Here is a 17,596-nt window from a genome sequence, read left to right as displayed (position 1 = left end):
CAGTGAAATGACATTTGCGTTTCGGTATTTTCTTTCGGTTCGAGTGTTCTCTCGCAGTGTGCCTATCTGCCTGTCAGCCTGCGAGGAGTGAGTGAGTGTGGAGCGCCTCTGTACTGCTTTGTGAATGATTAATACGTCGTTCCGGGGTTCGGCTCAAACTCCGCCTCTCAGAGCGTGTTTCCAAAGAAATCATTCAACGCAATTGATAAATACTCTGGTCTGTGACGCGTTCAAGCTAGGCAAGATCAAAAACCCGGACATTTGAAGGACTTTATAAATGCCGACCGGACAGGCTGGACAGCCTCTCAAAATAGGACATGTCCGGGCAGAAGAGGACGTATGGTCACCCTACTTTACAGTTTTGCTGTCAGTAAACCAAGACATTTTTAATAACTTTTTTCCATCCATCCATCCATCCATCCATCCATCCATCCATCCATCCACAGAATAGACCTCGACAAAATAGAGCAGCTAGTTACTGATTTGGATGTTGCACTGCGTCAGTGTGAATATTCCTTGAGATGTGTTGAGTGCAGTTGACATTGCACAGTATTTCTGGAGAATTTGGGACTTTCCACCATGTTTGGGCTTCTTAGATTGAAAACATCTGCCAAAGATTGCAATTCCTCAACTGGTCAAAAAGCAAGTCAATCCTCATAGACTCCCATATTTTACTATCTGATGTTACAAAAAGCCATTTTGGTTTCTGTAGCTGACTTTGCCCTTCGTGACAACTGTATTGAAAGTAAATGATTATATATCTTACCCATCATCTTTAAGACTTTGTTTTGTACGAAGTCAACACCCATGACCTTAAGAGACGTGATATGCTGGAGCATACCTCATTCCTTAATTTTGGATTTGATTCAGACACGTCCAAAATGGTGAGTCACCACACGGAACTTTAAACAAGAGACTAATGAGTGATATAACAAAGAATTCTTACATCTTCATGTGCAGTTTATGGTTCTTAATATTTTCTTGGTTTCTGTGGTCAAAAATATAGTTTTTGCAGTTTTTGGGCCTCGTTAATGACGGAAACCAATTGTACCAATTCCTTTAAGTTTTTTTTATCAGTAAACCAAGACTTTTTCAATGTGTGTTTTTCATCCATCCATCCATCCATCCATCCATCCATCCATCCATCCATCCATCCATCCATTCATTTTTTTCTGATTATCCAGAGATGGGAGTCTCAGGCTAATTTATAATTTGATAGTTAATACACATGCATTCATACAGTAGGGTATGCATACATTTCCCCTTTCATCAAACACAGTAAAACACACAGGGGTCCAGTGGATGATTCCCAAAGGCTGCCTGCACTTTTACAGAATAGAGCAGATAGTTACCGATTTGAATGTTGCACTGTGTTAGTGTGATTATTCCCTGAGATATGCTGAGTGCAGTTGACATTGCACAGTATTTCTGGAGAATTTGGGACTTTCTGCCATGTTTGGACTTCTTAGATTGAAAACACCTGCCAAAGATTGCAATTCCTCAACTGGTGAAAAAGCAAGTCAATCCTCATAAATTCCTATATTTTACTATCTGAATTTACAAAAAGCCATTTTGGTTTCTGTAGCTGACTTTGCCCTTCGTGACAACTGTATCGCAAATGAATGAGTATATAATTATCGATCATCTTTAAGGCTTTGTTTTGCATAATTATAGGATGTGACTAGTCTGAGTGACAAGTCAACACCCATGACCCAAAGACACATGATATACTGTAGCACACCTCATTCCTTATTTCTGTTTGAAATTCTTAACTTCTTTCGGAACTGAGCATACATTCAGTCACATGTTTTTAAGTAATCGGACATGACCTTCTGTTGTACACCTTCAGGCGCTCTGGTACTACCAAGAGATGAGTGAAATGTTACGTGGACGGGGCTATATATGCTTGGGCAAACTGCCAACATGCATTAGATGTTCTCCCAGAAAGCAGACAGAAATGTTTCTTTTCTTCAGAGCGTCTTATTAACTCTATTATGTTGCTGACATGTTCTTGCGTTTGTATGTGCAATTAGACTTGATTGTTTGAGTTGCTGCCGGTACATGATGTGTGTAGTTCAATCTTCTGGATGACACTGTATCTTCCCCGCTCTAAAAATAACGTTTTGCTTGCTTTGCTTCCTTGCAGTGGTAACTGAAACAGGAGCTGCTTCACCCTCTTCAAGTATTTAATAAGAAAATATAACAGGCTCCACGTCAGTTCTAATGGGGCGGTGGAACTTGGAATATAGTGCCTCATTTATTAGTACAGATAAAACCTCCACTGTTCTGAACAGGTCTGTCAACACTTCCTGTCAGCACTGCTTTGCACTCCGCTCTGAACACACACACACACACACACATTCACCTACTCCTCTTTGTCAACTTCTTTCTTTTTCTGTCCTCTCTCATTTGCTCAATCCTCCTCCTGTATCTTCTTTGTTTCCTCACTTTCTCCTTCCAGTATTCACTTTCCACTCCATCCCTCCTTCCGGTGTCTCTCGTCTTTTCCTCCTTACTTTGTTCCTCTTTCTAAATCTGTCGTGGACACCGTTTGGGGTTGTGATTAGGTTTCATGCCACTTTCTGGCTCTGGTGTGTGCGTTTCTGTATGTGTGTGTTAATGAAATCCTCCCTCCCCTGGGTTCAGGTGTCACCTTGGCTCTCTCTCCTCTCCTTTGAACAGAAAGATCAGCGTTGAGGATCAAAATAAGGGCAAAGGTTTTATGCAGTTTCCCATTTACTGCATAAATTAAGCGCTGCTGTGTGGGCGGCGTGTATGAGGCTGCGAGGAAAAGGGCTGCTCAGCACACACAGAGGGGAGTGCTTATGTGTTTTGAGCCTGGCACACACTGGCTCAGCCCTCTTAAAGCCTGTGGTCATATTACTCAGCGCCAGGTCAAAGGTCAAAGCCAATGAGCCACCAGATACAGTAGAAGCTGTGTTCTAGCAGAGCAGCCACTCGACTTTCTTCTTTGCAAAACATCGGCTACTTGGTGTTGTTTTGATGTAATGATGGCGATGGCGACGAGCACGTGCCAAATATGTGTCACTGTCTATCTTATCAACCCAAATTTAGTCAGAGGAAGTTGGATTTGGAAGCTTTTATTTTAAACTTGCGACCCAGATTTTATGCCACATCACGATCACCTGCTTTCTTCTGTGGCCTATCCGTGCCATCAAGAGAAAGACATATGCCAGGAGTGTATATTCACAGACACATATTAACACACGCACACATACACTGGACTCCTCTGAGCCTCTCAAAACCTGGGAAGCAGTCATCTGCTTACTGCCGGTTTTTCTTATAGTGAATGCAGCGCCTTAATCTGCAGATCGACGCTGCAACAATAATCTATACACTTTATGAAATTGAACGGGAGGCCACCTCAGACTGCAGGAAGCAATCATCATTACAGCCTACAGCCTTCACAGTGGTTTAGTTTTATCCATAAGCTACAATCTTGTGCTTCCAGACATCCCCTCCTCCCACCATCTGACCCTAATAAACAAGCATTGCGTGCCGTTCCTGTATTGTCAGAAATACTCTGCAGTTTTTCTGGAGATGACACATGCCTCATCACTATAGCATTACTTCTTATATGCTTACTTTACATTGTTTGTGACCATGACTCATGGCAGTCATTGTTTTCTATTCTTTTCACAGTGCAACAATAGTCATCTTTAGGAGACAGGAAACATGATGATGTAAATATGAGATTTCAGAAATCACACAAGGAAGCCAACTTCTAAACATCTCTTGCTGTATTGTAGCTTCAGCTTCTAGATTGTGGAAATGTTTTTTCTTTGTATGAATGGGATAAAATACCTTGATTTTCAGGTGCAAAAATCACAGGGTTTGCCCCCCAAAAAACTATTGTGACCCAGTTGCAAAGACCCCAAACTGTTTACTTTATAACTTCATATTTGTTGTATAACTGAATATTGATGTCATAATCCATCCATCTATTATCTATACACTTCTTAATCCTCATTAGGGTCGTGGGGGGCTGGAGTCTATCCCAGCTGACTTAGAGTGAAGGCAGGGGACACCCGTCTGTCACAGGGCTACATATAGAGACAAACAATCACACTTGCATCCACACCTACGGACAATTTAGAATCACCGATGAACCTCAGCATGTTTTTGGACTGTGGGAGGAAGCCGGAGTTCCCGGAGAAAACCCACACATGCACAGGGAGAACATGCAAACTCCGCATAGAAAGATCCTGGGAAGGCCGGGAAATGAGCCGGGGATCTTCCATCTACAAGGCCAAAGTGCTAACCACCAATCCACTGTACAGCCCTGATATCATAATGTAAAATTAATTATTACATGATTTAAATCTGATCAATATCCGACGGCAATCCAATAATCAGGACTAATGCTGTATGTTTTTTAATGTTGACATGGGTATGTGGTATTGTCTATGTATGTTTGGAGTATTCTAAAAGGATATAAAGTGTATTTCCTGAAAATTTTGTAGATCTTCAAATAAAGTGACAGGTACAGATTTTTTTCTCAAAAATTTTTTAGCTTGTCATTATCAGCCTTATCACATATTTTTACACCCAATAGTATCAAGTAACTAGCAATTGATGGACTATAAAAGTACAATCAGTAGCTAGCAGTGATGTACTAGTGCTATACAATTTTGAGCATCAAACACTTCATTTCCTGCATTCTGGTAAATTTTTATGCTGTAAATTTGTCTTTTCTGCATCAATTTATAGTATAAATTCTAGAGAATGCAGCAACTGAAATATCTTTTTGCTTAATGCTTCCCTTTGAAGGTTCAAAGAAATCTGCCCCCATATATGAGCTACTTGTATCATACATTGGGATGTCGATTTTATGCCACTTCATAGTTCAGAAGCATATAATTGCTCAACTTATTACAAAGTCTGCATATTGATCAACCTACTCAATAAAGTTCAAATAAGCTCCACATTATCAAACTACAAGATTACAAGTGCAGCAAATGATATGATATCTAACACTAACAAAGCCAAATCCTCCATTATTAAGTCTTTGTTTGTTTGTTTGTAGTTTTGGTGTTACTGTACTTCTACAAAAAAAGAACAAAAAAGATGTTTGTTTTTTACTTTGGTAACAATTCACATACATCTTTTTTGTGAGGATTTAAATACAAGTACATTTAAAGAAGCCTTTTTTGTTCCTCAAATGAACTCTCAAGGTTTAGCCAAACAGGAAGCTGCAGTAACACGCGCCCGACACCTGGCGGCGGCAACGTGCGTCAACGTCACTCTGACCTCACAAACATGGCGGCGGCCATTATCAGGTCCAGTAGGTTCGCTTCCGTTTCTAGAAAACTGGGAAGTTTTCTGTTTAAATCAGCTTTTGTCGTTCAGGCGGCGACGTGCGGCAGCAAGATGGACTCGGAGAGACCCACGAAGGTTTGAGAACCATTTCAATCGTGATTTAAATTCGTGTTTTGTCGTGTCGCGACATAATTTTACCTGAATAATATGAAAACAAACAGGACTCCTTTAGCTGCTGTTGTGATGCTGTGTAACTCTGACAGCTAAAATGATTATCCTCTGTGTCAGCCTAGTGCGCAGTAGATAACGGACTAGCTTCACACGCCACGGTTACAGATATTTTACCCACCAGCTACGGGTGTTAAATGTCTGCTCTCTCCTCCACAGCTGGAGTTTGCAGTTCAGATGACATGTGAAAGCTGCGCGCAGAAAGTTAGAGCTGCTCTGGAAGGAAACCCAGGTGAGAAAGTCGTCATCAGCTCTGTAAAAGCAAACCTTTCTCTACCTGCTTTTAATGAATGTTTACGTCCTCTGAAACAGTGACTTGTGCTGTGAGAGTGTGCTGAATGAAAGTGCTGTAATTTGTGGTGTTTGACACAGCAAAGGAGCATGACACAGCACATTATGTCATTGAGCTTTTATCTGCCTCTTGTTTGTTCCTGACCTCTGTTCATGCATTCCAGTTTGTTCTACACATGTTCTTTACACTCACACATTTTTACAGGGTGTATTTTGAGTAAAATCATTTTGTTTTACTTTCAAACACAAGTAGCAACAAGTGATATGTTTGAAAGAGTTTAATTAAAATACAATTATAGTAATTATTATTATGTTATTATAGTTTTTGAAATGTTTTCTAAGCTCGCTAACTATGTAATTTTGCACAAATTTTAAATGGAAACAGTACATTTCGGCTGTATTCGTTCCAGTCGAATGGTGAAGTTAGTGGTTGGTCAGTATTGATGTCTCTGTGGCAAATGTTGCTTTTTGTACATTGAAGATAAAGATAAAGATACTTTATTAATCCCCAGTGGGGAAATTTAGGTGTCCAGCAGCCCACAGTGTGTGACATACATTCAGAATCATCTATACACAGCAAAAAGATAATAGTAACAAATAAGACAAAAAAAATAACAAGTTAAAGCTTCTATCAAAAGGAATGAAGTGCAACAATTTAATCATAATAGCAAATAAGATACAAAATTTCTGAATTTAGATTCCTTGACTGCATCTGTAATGCAATTTTGCTTGAAATAGAATAGTTCAACCTAATGAATATTGAGTGGCAATTACAAAACTAAACTCGTAAAACAAACAGTAAGTAATGAATGAACAATGAAGTTGCAGCGGATAGCAGCACCTCCGACTGCTGCCGACTAAACATACTGATGTCTGACATTGTGGTGAGCCTGTTGTGTCGCTTTGTATTGCCAAGTCATTGTGCTCAGCCGTGGTTTATGGATTTATCATTGCTCAAAATGATATATTAGCTGCAGCAGCAATCCAGGCCCCAACAGCTGGTGTCATAATTGCAACAGGTGATTATTTCCGTTGCCAGTTATTCTGTTGATTGTGTTCTTGATTAATTCATTGTTTATTTGGTCTGCAAAATGTCAGAAAATGGTGGTAAATGTCACAGAGGAGGAGAGAAAGCAGAAAATGTTCAAATTTAAGAAGCTGCAGTCATAGAATTTAGATTTTTTTTAATTGCACTAATTCACCAATGCTGATCAGGTTACAATGGAATTTTAGCAGTCTGATTAATCGATTTATTATGAGATAATAAAACTTCGAGCAAGCATTCAAATATGAATGAATATGAAGGATAATGTTTCAAGTTGCAGAGAAATCATCATTTAATTGAGTATTCAATTGGGTGTCAGTGGAGCCATTTTTTCCAGAATAATTCATTAAAAAAAAACAAAAAAAACAAATCAAAAACAGCCTTTAAGCGCGACACAGTGAACAAAACTTATAACTGGTGACAAAGTTTAGAGTTGTTTCCACTTCACTGTCAAGAAATGAATAAGAAAACTCAGAGCTTTGACATGATTAAAACCTCTACTCTCTCAAAAACAGCTGATACGTGGGTGCAGATTTCATTAGAACAGAGTGGACATCTTTGCAGGGGGTTGATGGGTTCTCCCCTAGGAACATTTTAGCATCGAACACTTCATCTCCTTCATTCTGGTGAATTATTATGCACCAATGTGTGCCTTTTCTGCATCAATTTATGATAGAATTATCTTTATTTATGTAAATGAAAACACCAAATTCAGGCAACTGATTAAAATTCTGAGTATAATGAAATATGATGCAGTAGGGCTGTTTGGAATCCTGCATTGCTTCCAAATATTTATTCCCCTGTAGATCAATTTTCTAATTTAATATCATCCCTGCTAAGTCAACACGCACTCTTTTCTGTCTTTTGTTTGGGAAAATGACCTCTTAAACATGTGAGTGGCACCGAGTCACACCAATCCTAAACTAATACATTTTAATTAATCTATAAATCTCGCAACTTTAGTCTGTAGTGGGTTTCAGCAAGATTTCTGCTCATGTTCAGATCTTTGTGCTTAGTCAGAATGCAGCACATATATCTGTATTTTAGGAGAATTCTTAGCAATCATGGACATCTGAACTATTATTTAAGCTGATGGGAAACACAACCAGTTAGAAAAGTGACCAAATCAGGTAGAGAATCAGATCGTTTTACAGACTCCAAATGATGTGACTTGACACATTTTGAGAAAAAACAGTCCTAATATCAGGCTGATTATCAACCTGCCGGCATACAGCACACATCTCCAGAAGGGAGGAGGACATGCTGTGCTGCTGCTGATGACATCACTGTGTGTGTAGTTCGCATACTTAAGCTTGCCAGTAAAGATTTAGTGGTTGTATGAGTTTGTTATTCACATTTATAATCAGAAAAAAGACCCACCGCTGTCAGAGGCGCTCTTGCTTGTTTTTTCTTTAATGTTTGTATTGGAATGGCAAATGCGCATGTTCTAAATGTTGCTTCTCCATGAAAAACCCATGAGAAAATCAGAATTATGTAATTTGCAGTGAGAGAATCAAAGAAAGGCAGCATTTAGGAAGATGAAAACTGAAAATTAAACCTTTAAATTGTGCTCGATTGCTGGTTTAAATGACTGATCTCTTCTCATGTTGTCCATGTCGCTGTGTGCTTTTAATTCTCGTCATCTGATGATCATGTCACCTGGTCGATGTGCTTGCAGGAGTGAAGTCGGTCAGCATTGATGTCAGTAAAGAGGCGGTGCTGGTGGAATCTGCCCTGACCAGCGTAGAAGTGCAGGCTTTGATAGAGAGCACTGGACGCAGGGCCGTGCTGAAGGGCATCGGAGGATCAGAGCAAGGTGAGTACAATAGGTCAGGCCGGATTTGTAGCCTTTTTAAAATATGCTTTAATCATATAATTCACACTACAATATGTTAAAATGCACTGAGATGTTTAGCAGCCCTAAAGAAAAGATGTGTGTGATGTGGTCTTTGGGAAACAAGAGGCCTTTATAGATAAAGTCTTGTATTTCTAACTGTTTGAAGCAACAATATCTGTAATCATGATAAACGATCATCAGCTAAATGTTTAAGTAGTCTACTAAAGTTACAGCTATTGGGCTTCCTGATGCGCAGAAGTGCTTTATAATTATTGCTTAAATGCAGCTTCGTTTGTTGAGTCTCTAGTGCCTGCCACACATATCAATAAAATGCACACTAGGGATCCAATCACAGGTTGACAGCTCTGAGCAAGGGTGTAATTGCACTTCTTTAGGGCACGGCGGGATTTGGAGGTGGTCAGAGACATACTGTCAGTGATGCAGTGCGTAATGTGAATGTAAATGCACTCCTGACCACACTGGAGAGAAGCGAAGCCAACTTGGTGAAACATGGCTAATCCCTCAAACACAGCGTGATATGGTTGAATCGCCCCTGCCTGACAGACAAGGATTTGAAGTCTGCGTGTAAAAATAGCTCTCACACTCTGCCTCTCTTCACTGTATGTCTGCATATTTTTATGTTCAGCTCACGGTTACCCCACGGAGAAAATCTAACGTGAAATTGGAAGCATAGTCTGATCACAGGCAGTCACCAGAGATGAGTTTGGAATGCATTCTTATTCCATTTGTGAACTGCTGTCTGTCTTTTTCAGGTCTTCATCACAGCCTGGATATGTGTGTGTGTGTGTGTGTGTGTGTGTGATGTTAACATACAAGTTGCACATCTGTGTGTTTTCGTGACAGACTTCGGTGCAGCCGTGGCCATGTTGGCGGGTGTGGGATCGATTCAGGGGGTGGTGCGCTTCCTGCAGCTGTCTGAAGAGCGTTGTCTGATTGATGGGACCATTGACGGGTTGGAGCCCGGCCCCCACGGCCTCCATGTCCACACCCTGGGGGATCTCACACTGGATTGCCTCAGGTGGGACTGGTGTGTCACAGAAATTCATCAGTCAAGAGTGTCCTGTTGAGTATTAAGGAGATAGACAGTCTGGGCTGCTTAAAATGAGCATCCGATGTGTAGATGTACTGTGTTTCCATTCCCTGGACTCTGGAGGTTTAATATGCAGAAAGTGGAAAAAACACACACCATATCTTGGCCTATATATGCATATGATCCTGTAACCAGAAAAAAAACGACAGGATTTATGGTGTAGAGATCAGAGGCTGCTCCAATTATAGCCCTTAAAACTGTGCCGCATACACTTACAGGTTTGTTTCACGGCCATCAGTTTTGATTATTTCATCTTTGTCCCTTGGGAATTATGTATACTGTAATACCCACGAGCCTCAGCTTCCATTGCTGAGGAAAAGAAGGCACAAATCAGAGCTGTAGAAGCTGTTTTAATGAAAACGCTTCGCTGTAGTTATTGTATTAATGTAAAATTGACCCAGAATTCAAAAGTGAACTGATTTGGGTGTTGTTCTGAGCTCAGGATGGTGACACACTGACTGGTCTTCAGACAGTGAAGACAATTAGTCTGTGTTCAATTATTTGACACAGAGCTATGACTTTTATTGATATTTCCAGCAATATTATTAAGAAAAATGTCTGTAGTGCTTGAGGAAATGAAACTCCATTTAACAAAAAACAAATGTCTGTAGTTTTTACTTTCAGATCCTGTCATTTGGACAGTAGCTCTAATCTCTTTGGCGGGAGCGCTGAAAATTCCTCTATGCGAGAAAATCCGTGGAATTAATATGCTACGAGAACAGCATCTAATTTTAAGCTGCCACATGCAAATAGTTGTGAGAGTAACAGAATTTTGAGCGTAGTATTTCAGTGCTTCTAAGTGAAATGCATCTAGAGAGCCATAGTTTTTATTATCCTTTATTATAGTAGACAGTGGAGAGAGAGACAGGAGACGTGCGGAGAAGAGTGGGAGAAAGACATGCAGTAAATGCCCATCGGTCAGACTCGAAACATGACCGCTGCTTCTGAGACTATCGCCCTTTTTTTATGGGTCAACTAGCTGAGCTATAGGAGTGCCCACAACCAGACATGTCAATGACAGAAACATAAAGTCCTAGATTCACTGTTACTGTTTTCCCTGACCTTTTAATGTGTTAAGATAGACAGATATTGATATAAAGACATAGGGATTAAAAATAAAGTTGAATATGGTTTCAGGAATAGAATAGAATAGAATAGAATAGCCACTTTTATTGTCAAACAGGACATACACAAGCTGGTGCACATTTGAATTAAACTTCGTTGCAAAAATTTAATTCAAATATGCACCAGCTAGTGTATGGAGGAAGCGTATAAATTTACAAGTGCACCCCACCAAAAAATCACATCATTTCTGTAGCATAGATGTCTATCTTTTCTACTTACAACACCCACAATTAAACGTACACTGTTGAGTGTTATCTGAAATAGCATCACAAAGTTACTTATTTCACCTACATTTGATTAAAATTCGCATGTCTTCTTTTCCTGCAGCTGTGGAGAGCATTATAACCCCTTTGGGAGACAACACGGAGGTCCAGGGGACTCTGAAAGGGTACAGTCATGTCTCTTCTTTATAGTCCTATAAGTTTACGCTCTGTGTGGTCATTCGTTTTAATATGTCTGAAGCTGGCTTTCTTGATGCTGTAGTTTTGCTGTGGCAGTATATTCGGGGTTAGAAAAGCAAAACGTAAAGAAAAGAAACAGCTCCTCGTATCATAAACTCTGACAGAGCCCCTCCTGAGATGTAGTAAGAGCCAAACACAAGAAGTGATATCCCTCTCAGATTGCCAGAATTGTCCCACAGGAGCCGTTTTGAGCTGCTCTGCTCCAGGTGCTAAATTTTCAGTAAAGAGTGTGAAAAAGCTGCAGCTCTTGAGTTTCCTGGCTTCCATGCTGTGTACTCCTTGTGCGTTTATTTTTATAGTTCCGTGTTGTTGGTGTTTGTATTGTGTGGTTGAGTGTAGTTTTCACATGCAGTTTTGTTGTACAGCACACAGGTGATCTGGGAAACATAGTCGCCGGACCAGATGGCAGAGCCTCATTTAGGCTAGAGGACAGTCAGCTTAAGGTAACACAAACACAGGCCTTGTTCACACATGACATTAGCATGCATCTTGAATGATCCGATCACAATTGGACAACGGTAAGTGTGTCATTTCACACCTGGCAAGTAAAAAGTGTCACTCTTTACTCACTGTGGGCTCATTTGTCACTGCAATATACAGTCTTGCACTTTTATGGAAACCACACAACCAAGGGTAAAAGAGAGAACCCAAAAATCTCTTTTGTGTAGTGTGGCACAGTTATAATGCCAAAAAACATGTAAAAGGAAAAAATGAAAGTTGAAAACCTGGTATCCACATATACAGCATTGTGCCCACAAGTGTTACGTACACTGGAAAAAGGGCAACCATACATATTGTAGATATTATACTTCTTAAATGTTTCTTTGCTTCTGTACTTGTCTGCTCTGTGCAGATTAAATTTTTTTCATACGACTGTTGGTCACAGCTGAGTCATTAATGGCTTTACAGTTGCACAGAGGATCGCAGAATTTAATTACATTTTTTACAGATTCTGATTTAGTTTTCCAACAAAACAGCACACAGCAAAGAAATAGTTCAAAAACTATCAAAAAAGTTGAAAATCCACCAGTATTGTTTTTGCATTTTCCGAGTTTGATAAATGGTGTGATTTTGTAAAAAAAAAAAAAAAGTAGAAACATCCTCTGCAGGTAAGTGTGTATTATCGCTAATGCAGAGAACATCAGTCTAGTGTGTGTTCGTTCAGTGTGGGTCAGGACACACTCACTGCTGGAAAATGTGTCCAGTCAGACCTCAGTGCATCTCCACTTCATTCTCACCTGTATTTAAAGCTGATCATTTGTGAGTCAATGCAAGTTGTGAGCAGTAAGCCACAGCAAGTAGAGCCTAATACCTTCATGCCCTCGCTGCAGGTCTGGGATGTGATTGGTCGATCACTGGTGGTGGATGCAGGAGAGGACGATCTTGGTCGAGGCGGTCACCCTCTCTCCAAACAGACCGGAAACTCTGGTGAAAGGTGGGCATGAAGGAGCCGTATGTTCCAAAGACAGACTAAAATGGGACCTGAGAGAGTTTTTAGTTAATCTCTTTCATTGATTCATTTATTTCTTAGAGCACATTAACTTCGTAACACAGACACATTATCAACTCCATTCCCTCCGTCCTTGATTAGTCTTGAGGCTGTAGTTTGTGGTGATGGTGTGTCAGACTTGCTCACTCCTTGTCAGTAAAAGAGTGAGTGCTAGTTTGTCATTGTGTAAACCACAGGCTTTTCTGTTGTCTTTATTTTGGGTTAGTTTAGCTTCTCAAACAGAGGGTCAAAGACATTTTAATCATGTTGCTATGCTGTCTGGTGCAATTAACATTTGGAGTAAATCCATGCTATTATTATGATGATATTGAGTTGTTGTCATTAGTAATTATTCTTATTGATCAACTTATTAGTTCTTACAACTATGAATAAATGATCATCAGAAAACCAAGTTAATATATTCTGTTTGCTCTTGTCCAAAACTCTGTGGTTTACCGTTAACCAGCACCACATTTAAGAATACGGATGAAAGCAAATATTGCTTAAAAATTATGGAAACAGTTAACATCAAAAGTCATTACAGATCCTATTTGTCACTATTTGATTAATCCGCATGTCATTTCTGCTCTACACAGCCCTATTCTGTGTCAGTAATCCCCTCAGTTTAATTTCTTATGAGCAGGCTTCTTGGCTGGTTCTTGAGTTTCCCCTTTCAAAATGAATATATACAAGCTGTTGAAAAGGTAGAATGCCAAATAGTTTCATAAATAGTTCTTAACTTTAATTTGACCTATTAGTCCAATTGAGATGTAAAAATCTAGCAGCCATGCAAACTCACATCGTATTAAAATGCATACACATCCACAACTGCACAAAAACAGCATCTTCTTAAGAAAAGCAACCACGTCTCCTTCACAATATTTTATATGATGCTCTTAAATTCACCTGTAGATACAAATGTGTCTAATTTGACGTTTTTCTCCTGATTAAACAGTACAAGATGCATAAAAGCAAAATGCAGTTCCAATAAACTGATCACTGAAGAGATTCATAAATGACTGAAATGACACCTTGACTAAAAAGTGGACACTGTGTAAGAGGAGCATGAGTTGAGACAGTTTTGTCAACTTCAAATGTCAAGAATACATTTTGATGCTTTATATATTTCAAATAATGTAAAACAAATGCAATCAAAAGAATAGAATTTCTCATGGGAACAAAACTGGTCTGGACGATGCGTATATATTTTGGCTCTCTCTCCTCTGCAGGTTGGCGTGTGGGATCATCGCCCGATCAGCAGGCCTTTTCCAAAATCCCAAACAGATCTGTGCCTGCGACGGGGTCACGCTATGGGAGGAGAGAGACCGGCCGATAGCTGGGAAAGGTCGCAGCAAGGCCAACCCAGAGACACCGGCAGCACACCTCTGAACCTCGGACACAAACACCGGTGGCAGCTTGAGCGGCGAGAGCGCGTTGAAGAGAAACCAAGAGGACGTTTGTCGACAGAGGGTCAGACCTGAAGCTTAGGAGACACTGAGAGCACTGAGGGATATGTTTCCTGACAGCTGGACTGATGACCAAATGCCTTTAACTTCTTGAAATTTTCCTTCATGATAAAATCAAATGCTCTTACACACACACACACACACGGTGTCCTCTGAGCATTTTAAATGCACTAAAGCAGGCAGGGATTTTGTAAAAGTCGCCTCTGATAAGCTGGATGATCGTGTTCTAAACTGATGCTCATGAGATTTGATGTTTTCTGTTTTACCTGTGCGACGGCTGACACAAACACACTTCATTTTAGTATGAAAGTGTCCAAGGTAATTATACACAAACACAGCAGTGCTACTCTTATCAGCCAACTGGATGTAACTGTACACAAAGCAGCTCTTCTCCAGTTATCTGATGATATGGTACATGGAAAGTCCAGATTGGATGGAAAGAAAGGATTTATTCAAAGATATTTCCACATATTAGAGTTTTAATCAGCGTTCGAAAGACACAAGGACTAATAACTATCTAGCAGAGATGTTGCTACCAACCTGCGTCCAATTTAACTCCAGTTTTTGTAAAGAGGACACCTAGCGCAAAAAAACAAACTAAATGGTAAAATAAAAGTAGTCGATAAATGTCTTTGGCCACTTGATGGATCGTGACTTTCCAGATTTACATTTGAACAGTCGGTGTTACTTTGAGAAGTTCAGAACACATGAAGGGAACTTGCACTAACTTTAGCTGCATTTGGACCAACAAAATTCCTCCTTCAGTTTGTTCATCTTGAATCCATAAGGTGGTGTGAGCGACTCGGGTAAGAGATTAAAATGAGCTGAAGAGGGAGAGTCAAATTCCATCCGCAGTGAAAGGACAAGAGGGGGAGGCCTCGATGGATTGTGTGCTCAGCTGTTTTTTCAACATGGGGTTGGAGTGTGGAGCTCCTTCGATTGCTGCTGCGGCCAACTTAAAGCCGTACAGTGAGGGGAGCTGATAATTTTTGTCATTTTCCTCCTTCCCTCTCTGAACTTTTACCTACTGCCGCTCAGCATATTTTCCTTCTTGGTGAAGATATCAATATTGGGACATGCTGTGTGCTGCGTTGTGGCCATGTGAGAGCACGGTGTAGCAAGTTTTGCATTGATTTTCCAAATTGAGCATCTGTCTTGTTCTACTGATGGCTGAATAAGCTTTATTGAATTTCCCCCCCAGATGTTCAGTCGGTGTCCTTTTCCATTTTGGTGCCCGGGCTGCGAATGCGACTTGATGGCTGCGAATGATTGCCTTTATTGTCAATAATATAGAGATGATTTTTTTACAATGTTGAATTACAGAATTCAGATATATTTAATATCCAGTAATTTAATAGAGAGAAAAGCAGCATGTCTGGTATCTGCGCTTCAGTCTTGTCATCTGTCGCATCATGTCATTTGAATTAAACTGCATTTTAAGGTGACCTTTTCTAATCACTGAGCACACTACCTGATCATTGTCCTTTAACCCTCCTGTTGCCCTCATTTATGGCACCAAAAAATAGTGTTTCGTTGTCTGAAAAAAAAGCCAAAAATTCAGCAAAAAAATTCCCCAAATTTCTAAACATTTGCAAAACCTTCAGGACGAAAATTCCAGTAATCCCTTAAAAATTTCCCTTAAAAGTTTTATTTTGAAAAATTCCCCCAAATTTTAAAGAAAATTCTTGTAAATATCTTCAAAAAATGAGTAAAAATCTTCCCAAAAAATCCTGAAAATATCTAAAGTGATTACATATATATCGGTAAAACTTCTATTTTGTTTAAGAACAATCACAAAAAAATTCAACCAAAATCCAGCAAATTTCGCTGGATTTTGGTTGAATTTTTTTGTTTTTCAGAAACATTTTTAACATTTCTTTTTTCCACCAAAAAATGTTCAAAGATTTCCCAAAAATGTTGAAATTGTGGACATCAGAAGTTTCACTGTGAAAATATATATATTTTTTAATTTAAAGGCTTATTCCACCCAGTAAGTACTATTTGTCCAAGTGTTTATAGTTTAAAATGTTTATTCCACATAAAATACTACTTTGTATCCAAGTACTTAAAGTTTCAAAAGTTTATTCTTCCCAAAATACAACCTCTAGTTTTAAAAGTTTCTTCGACTGAAAATTCTGCGTTGTATCCAAGTACTTACAAAGTTTAATTCAGCTCAAAATACCACTTTCTGTTCAAGTACTTATCATTCTAAAGGCTTATTCTACCCATAGTTTTAAAGGTTTCTTCTACTGAAAATACTACTTCTATCCAAGTTCTTATAGTTGAGTAGGTTTATTCCGCATAAAATAGCACTTTCTCTCCAACTACTTAGTTTTAAAGGTTTATTCCACCCAAAAAATAATTCATAGTTTTTAAGGTTTCTCTACTCAAAATACTACTTCTATCCAAGTCTTAAAGGTTTATTCCACCCAATTAGTACTTTATAGTTTATGAAAGGTTTATTCCGCATAAAATACAACCTATAGTTTTAAACTTTTCTGTCACTCATAATACTACATTCCAGCCAAGTACTTATAGTTTCAATGGTTACTTTCACCTAAAATTCTACTTTCTGCTCAAGTACTTATAGTTTTAAAGGTTTATTCTGCCCAACTTATACTTTTCAAAGTTTCTACTACTTCTATCCAAGTATTTATAGTTTAAAAGGTTAATTCCACAGAAAATACTACTTTATGTCAAAGTACTTGGGTATAAAGGTTTATTCCACCCAAAATACACTTATAGTTTTACATCTTATCATTTTGAAGGTTTATTCCACCTTAAATTCTAACTAATGTCCAAGCACTTTTTTAAAAGGTTTATTCCATCCAAATTATACTTTCTACTAGTTTATTCCACCCAAAACTTTTATTTTTTGATTGTATTTGTGCCCTGGAAAAGTTATCTTACCTTTGGTGTAAATAAGTGGTTGTAATGTCATCTGTCTCAAAAAGAAACAGGAAAACAAGTTCCCCAGAAATGCAGCCCTCTCGCATGCTAATGGATGTAGCTGATTGCAGTGACGTGATCACACAAAGCCCACATTAGCTTTTAATTTTTTACAACATGTACTGTCCCCTGTAATTAAGCTAAAATGCATTTTTTTTTAAAAAGTGTCACATTTTTTTCATGAGCTTTTTAATTTAACTCTCTCACTTGTTGCTCGTCTCTGTGGAGCAGAGGAAGCCCTTTGAGGTGGCCTTTATTAACGCAGCTTCTGTCATAAATGAAGCAGGCTTATGAGGAGTCTTTGTGAGTGTGCT

At 39.1% G+C, this 17,596-nt stretch overlaps 1 protein-coding gene across 1 annotated transcript; it reads left to right on the top strand.

Annotated features, from left to right (window-relative positions):
• The first annotated feature begins 5,254 nt into the window (after nt 1-5,254).
• On the top strand, nt 5,255-15,778 carry LOC110956595 (copper chaperone for superoxide dismutase). Its single transcript, XM_022202195.2, has 8 exons — nt 5,255-5,415; nt 5,668-5,740; nt 8,523-8,660; nt 9,546-9,720; nt 11,245-11,305; nt 11,744-11,821; nt 12,710-12,813; nt 14,097-15,778. The coding sequence occupies exons 1-8, from the start codon at nt 5,281-5,283 to the stop codon at nt 14,254-14,256; spliced, it is 924 nt and encodes a 307-aa protein (XP_022057887.2). The 5' UTR covers nt 5,255-5,280; the 3' UTR covers nt 14,257-15,778.
• Nucleotides 15,779-17,596: the final 1,818 nt, after the last annotated feature.

The sequence above is a fragment of the Acanthochromis polyacanthus genome, chromosome 23 (genome assembly GCF_021347895.1).
Source record: "Acanthochromis polyacanthus isolate Apoly-LR-REF ecotype Palm Island chromosome 23, KAUST_Apoly_ChrSc, whole genome shotgun sequence".
Lineage (NCBI taxonomy): Eukaryota > Metazoa > Chordata > Actinopteri > Pomacentridae > Acanthochromis > Acanthochromis polyacanthus.
The sequence above is the reverse complement of the archived record's forward strand: the minus strand, read 5'-3'. Positions and strand labels throughout refer to the sequence as shown.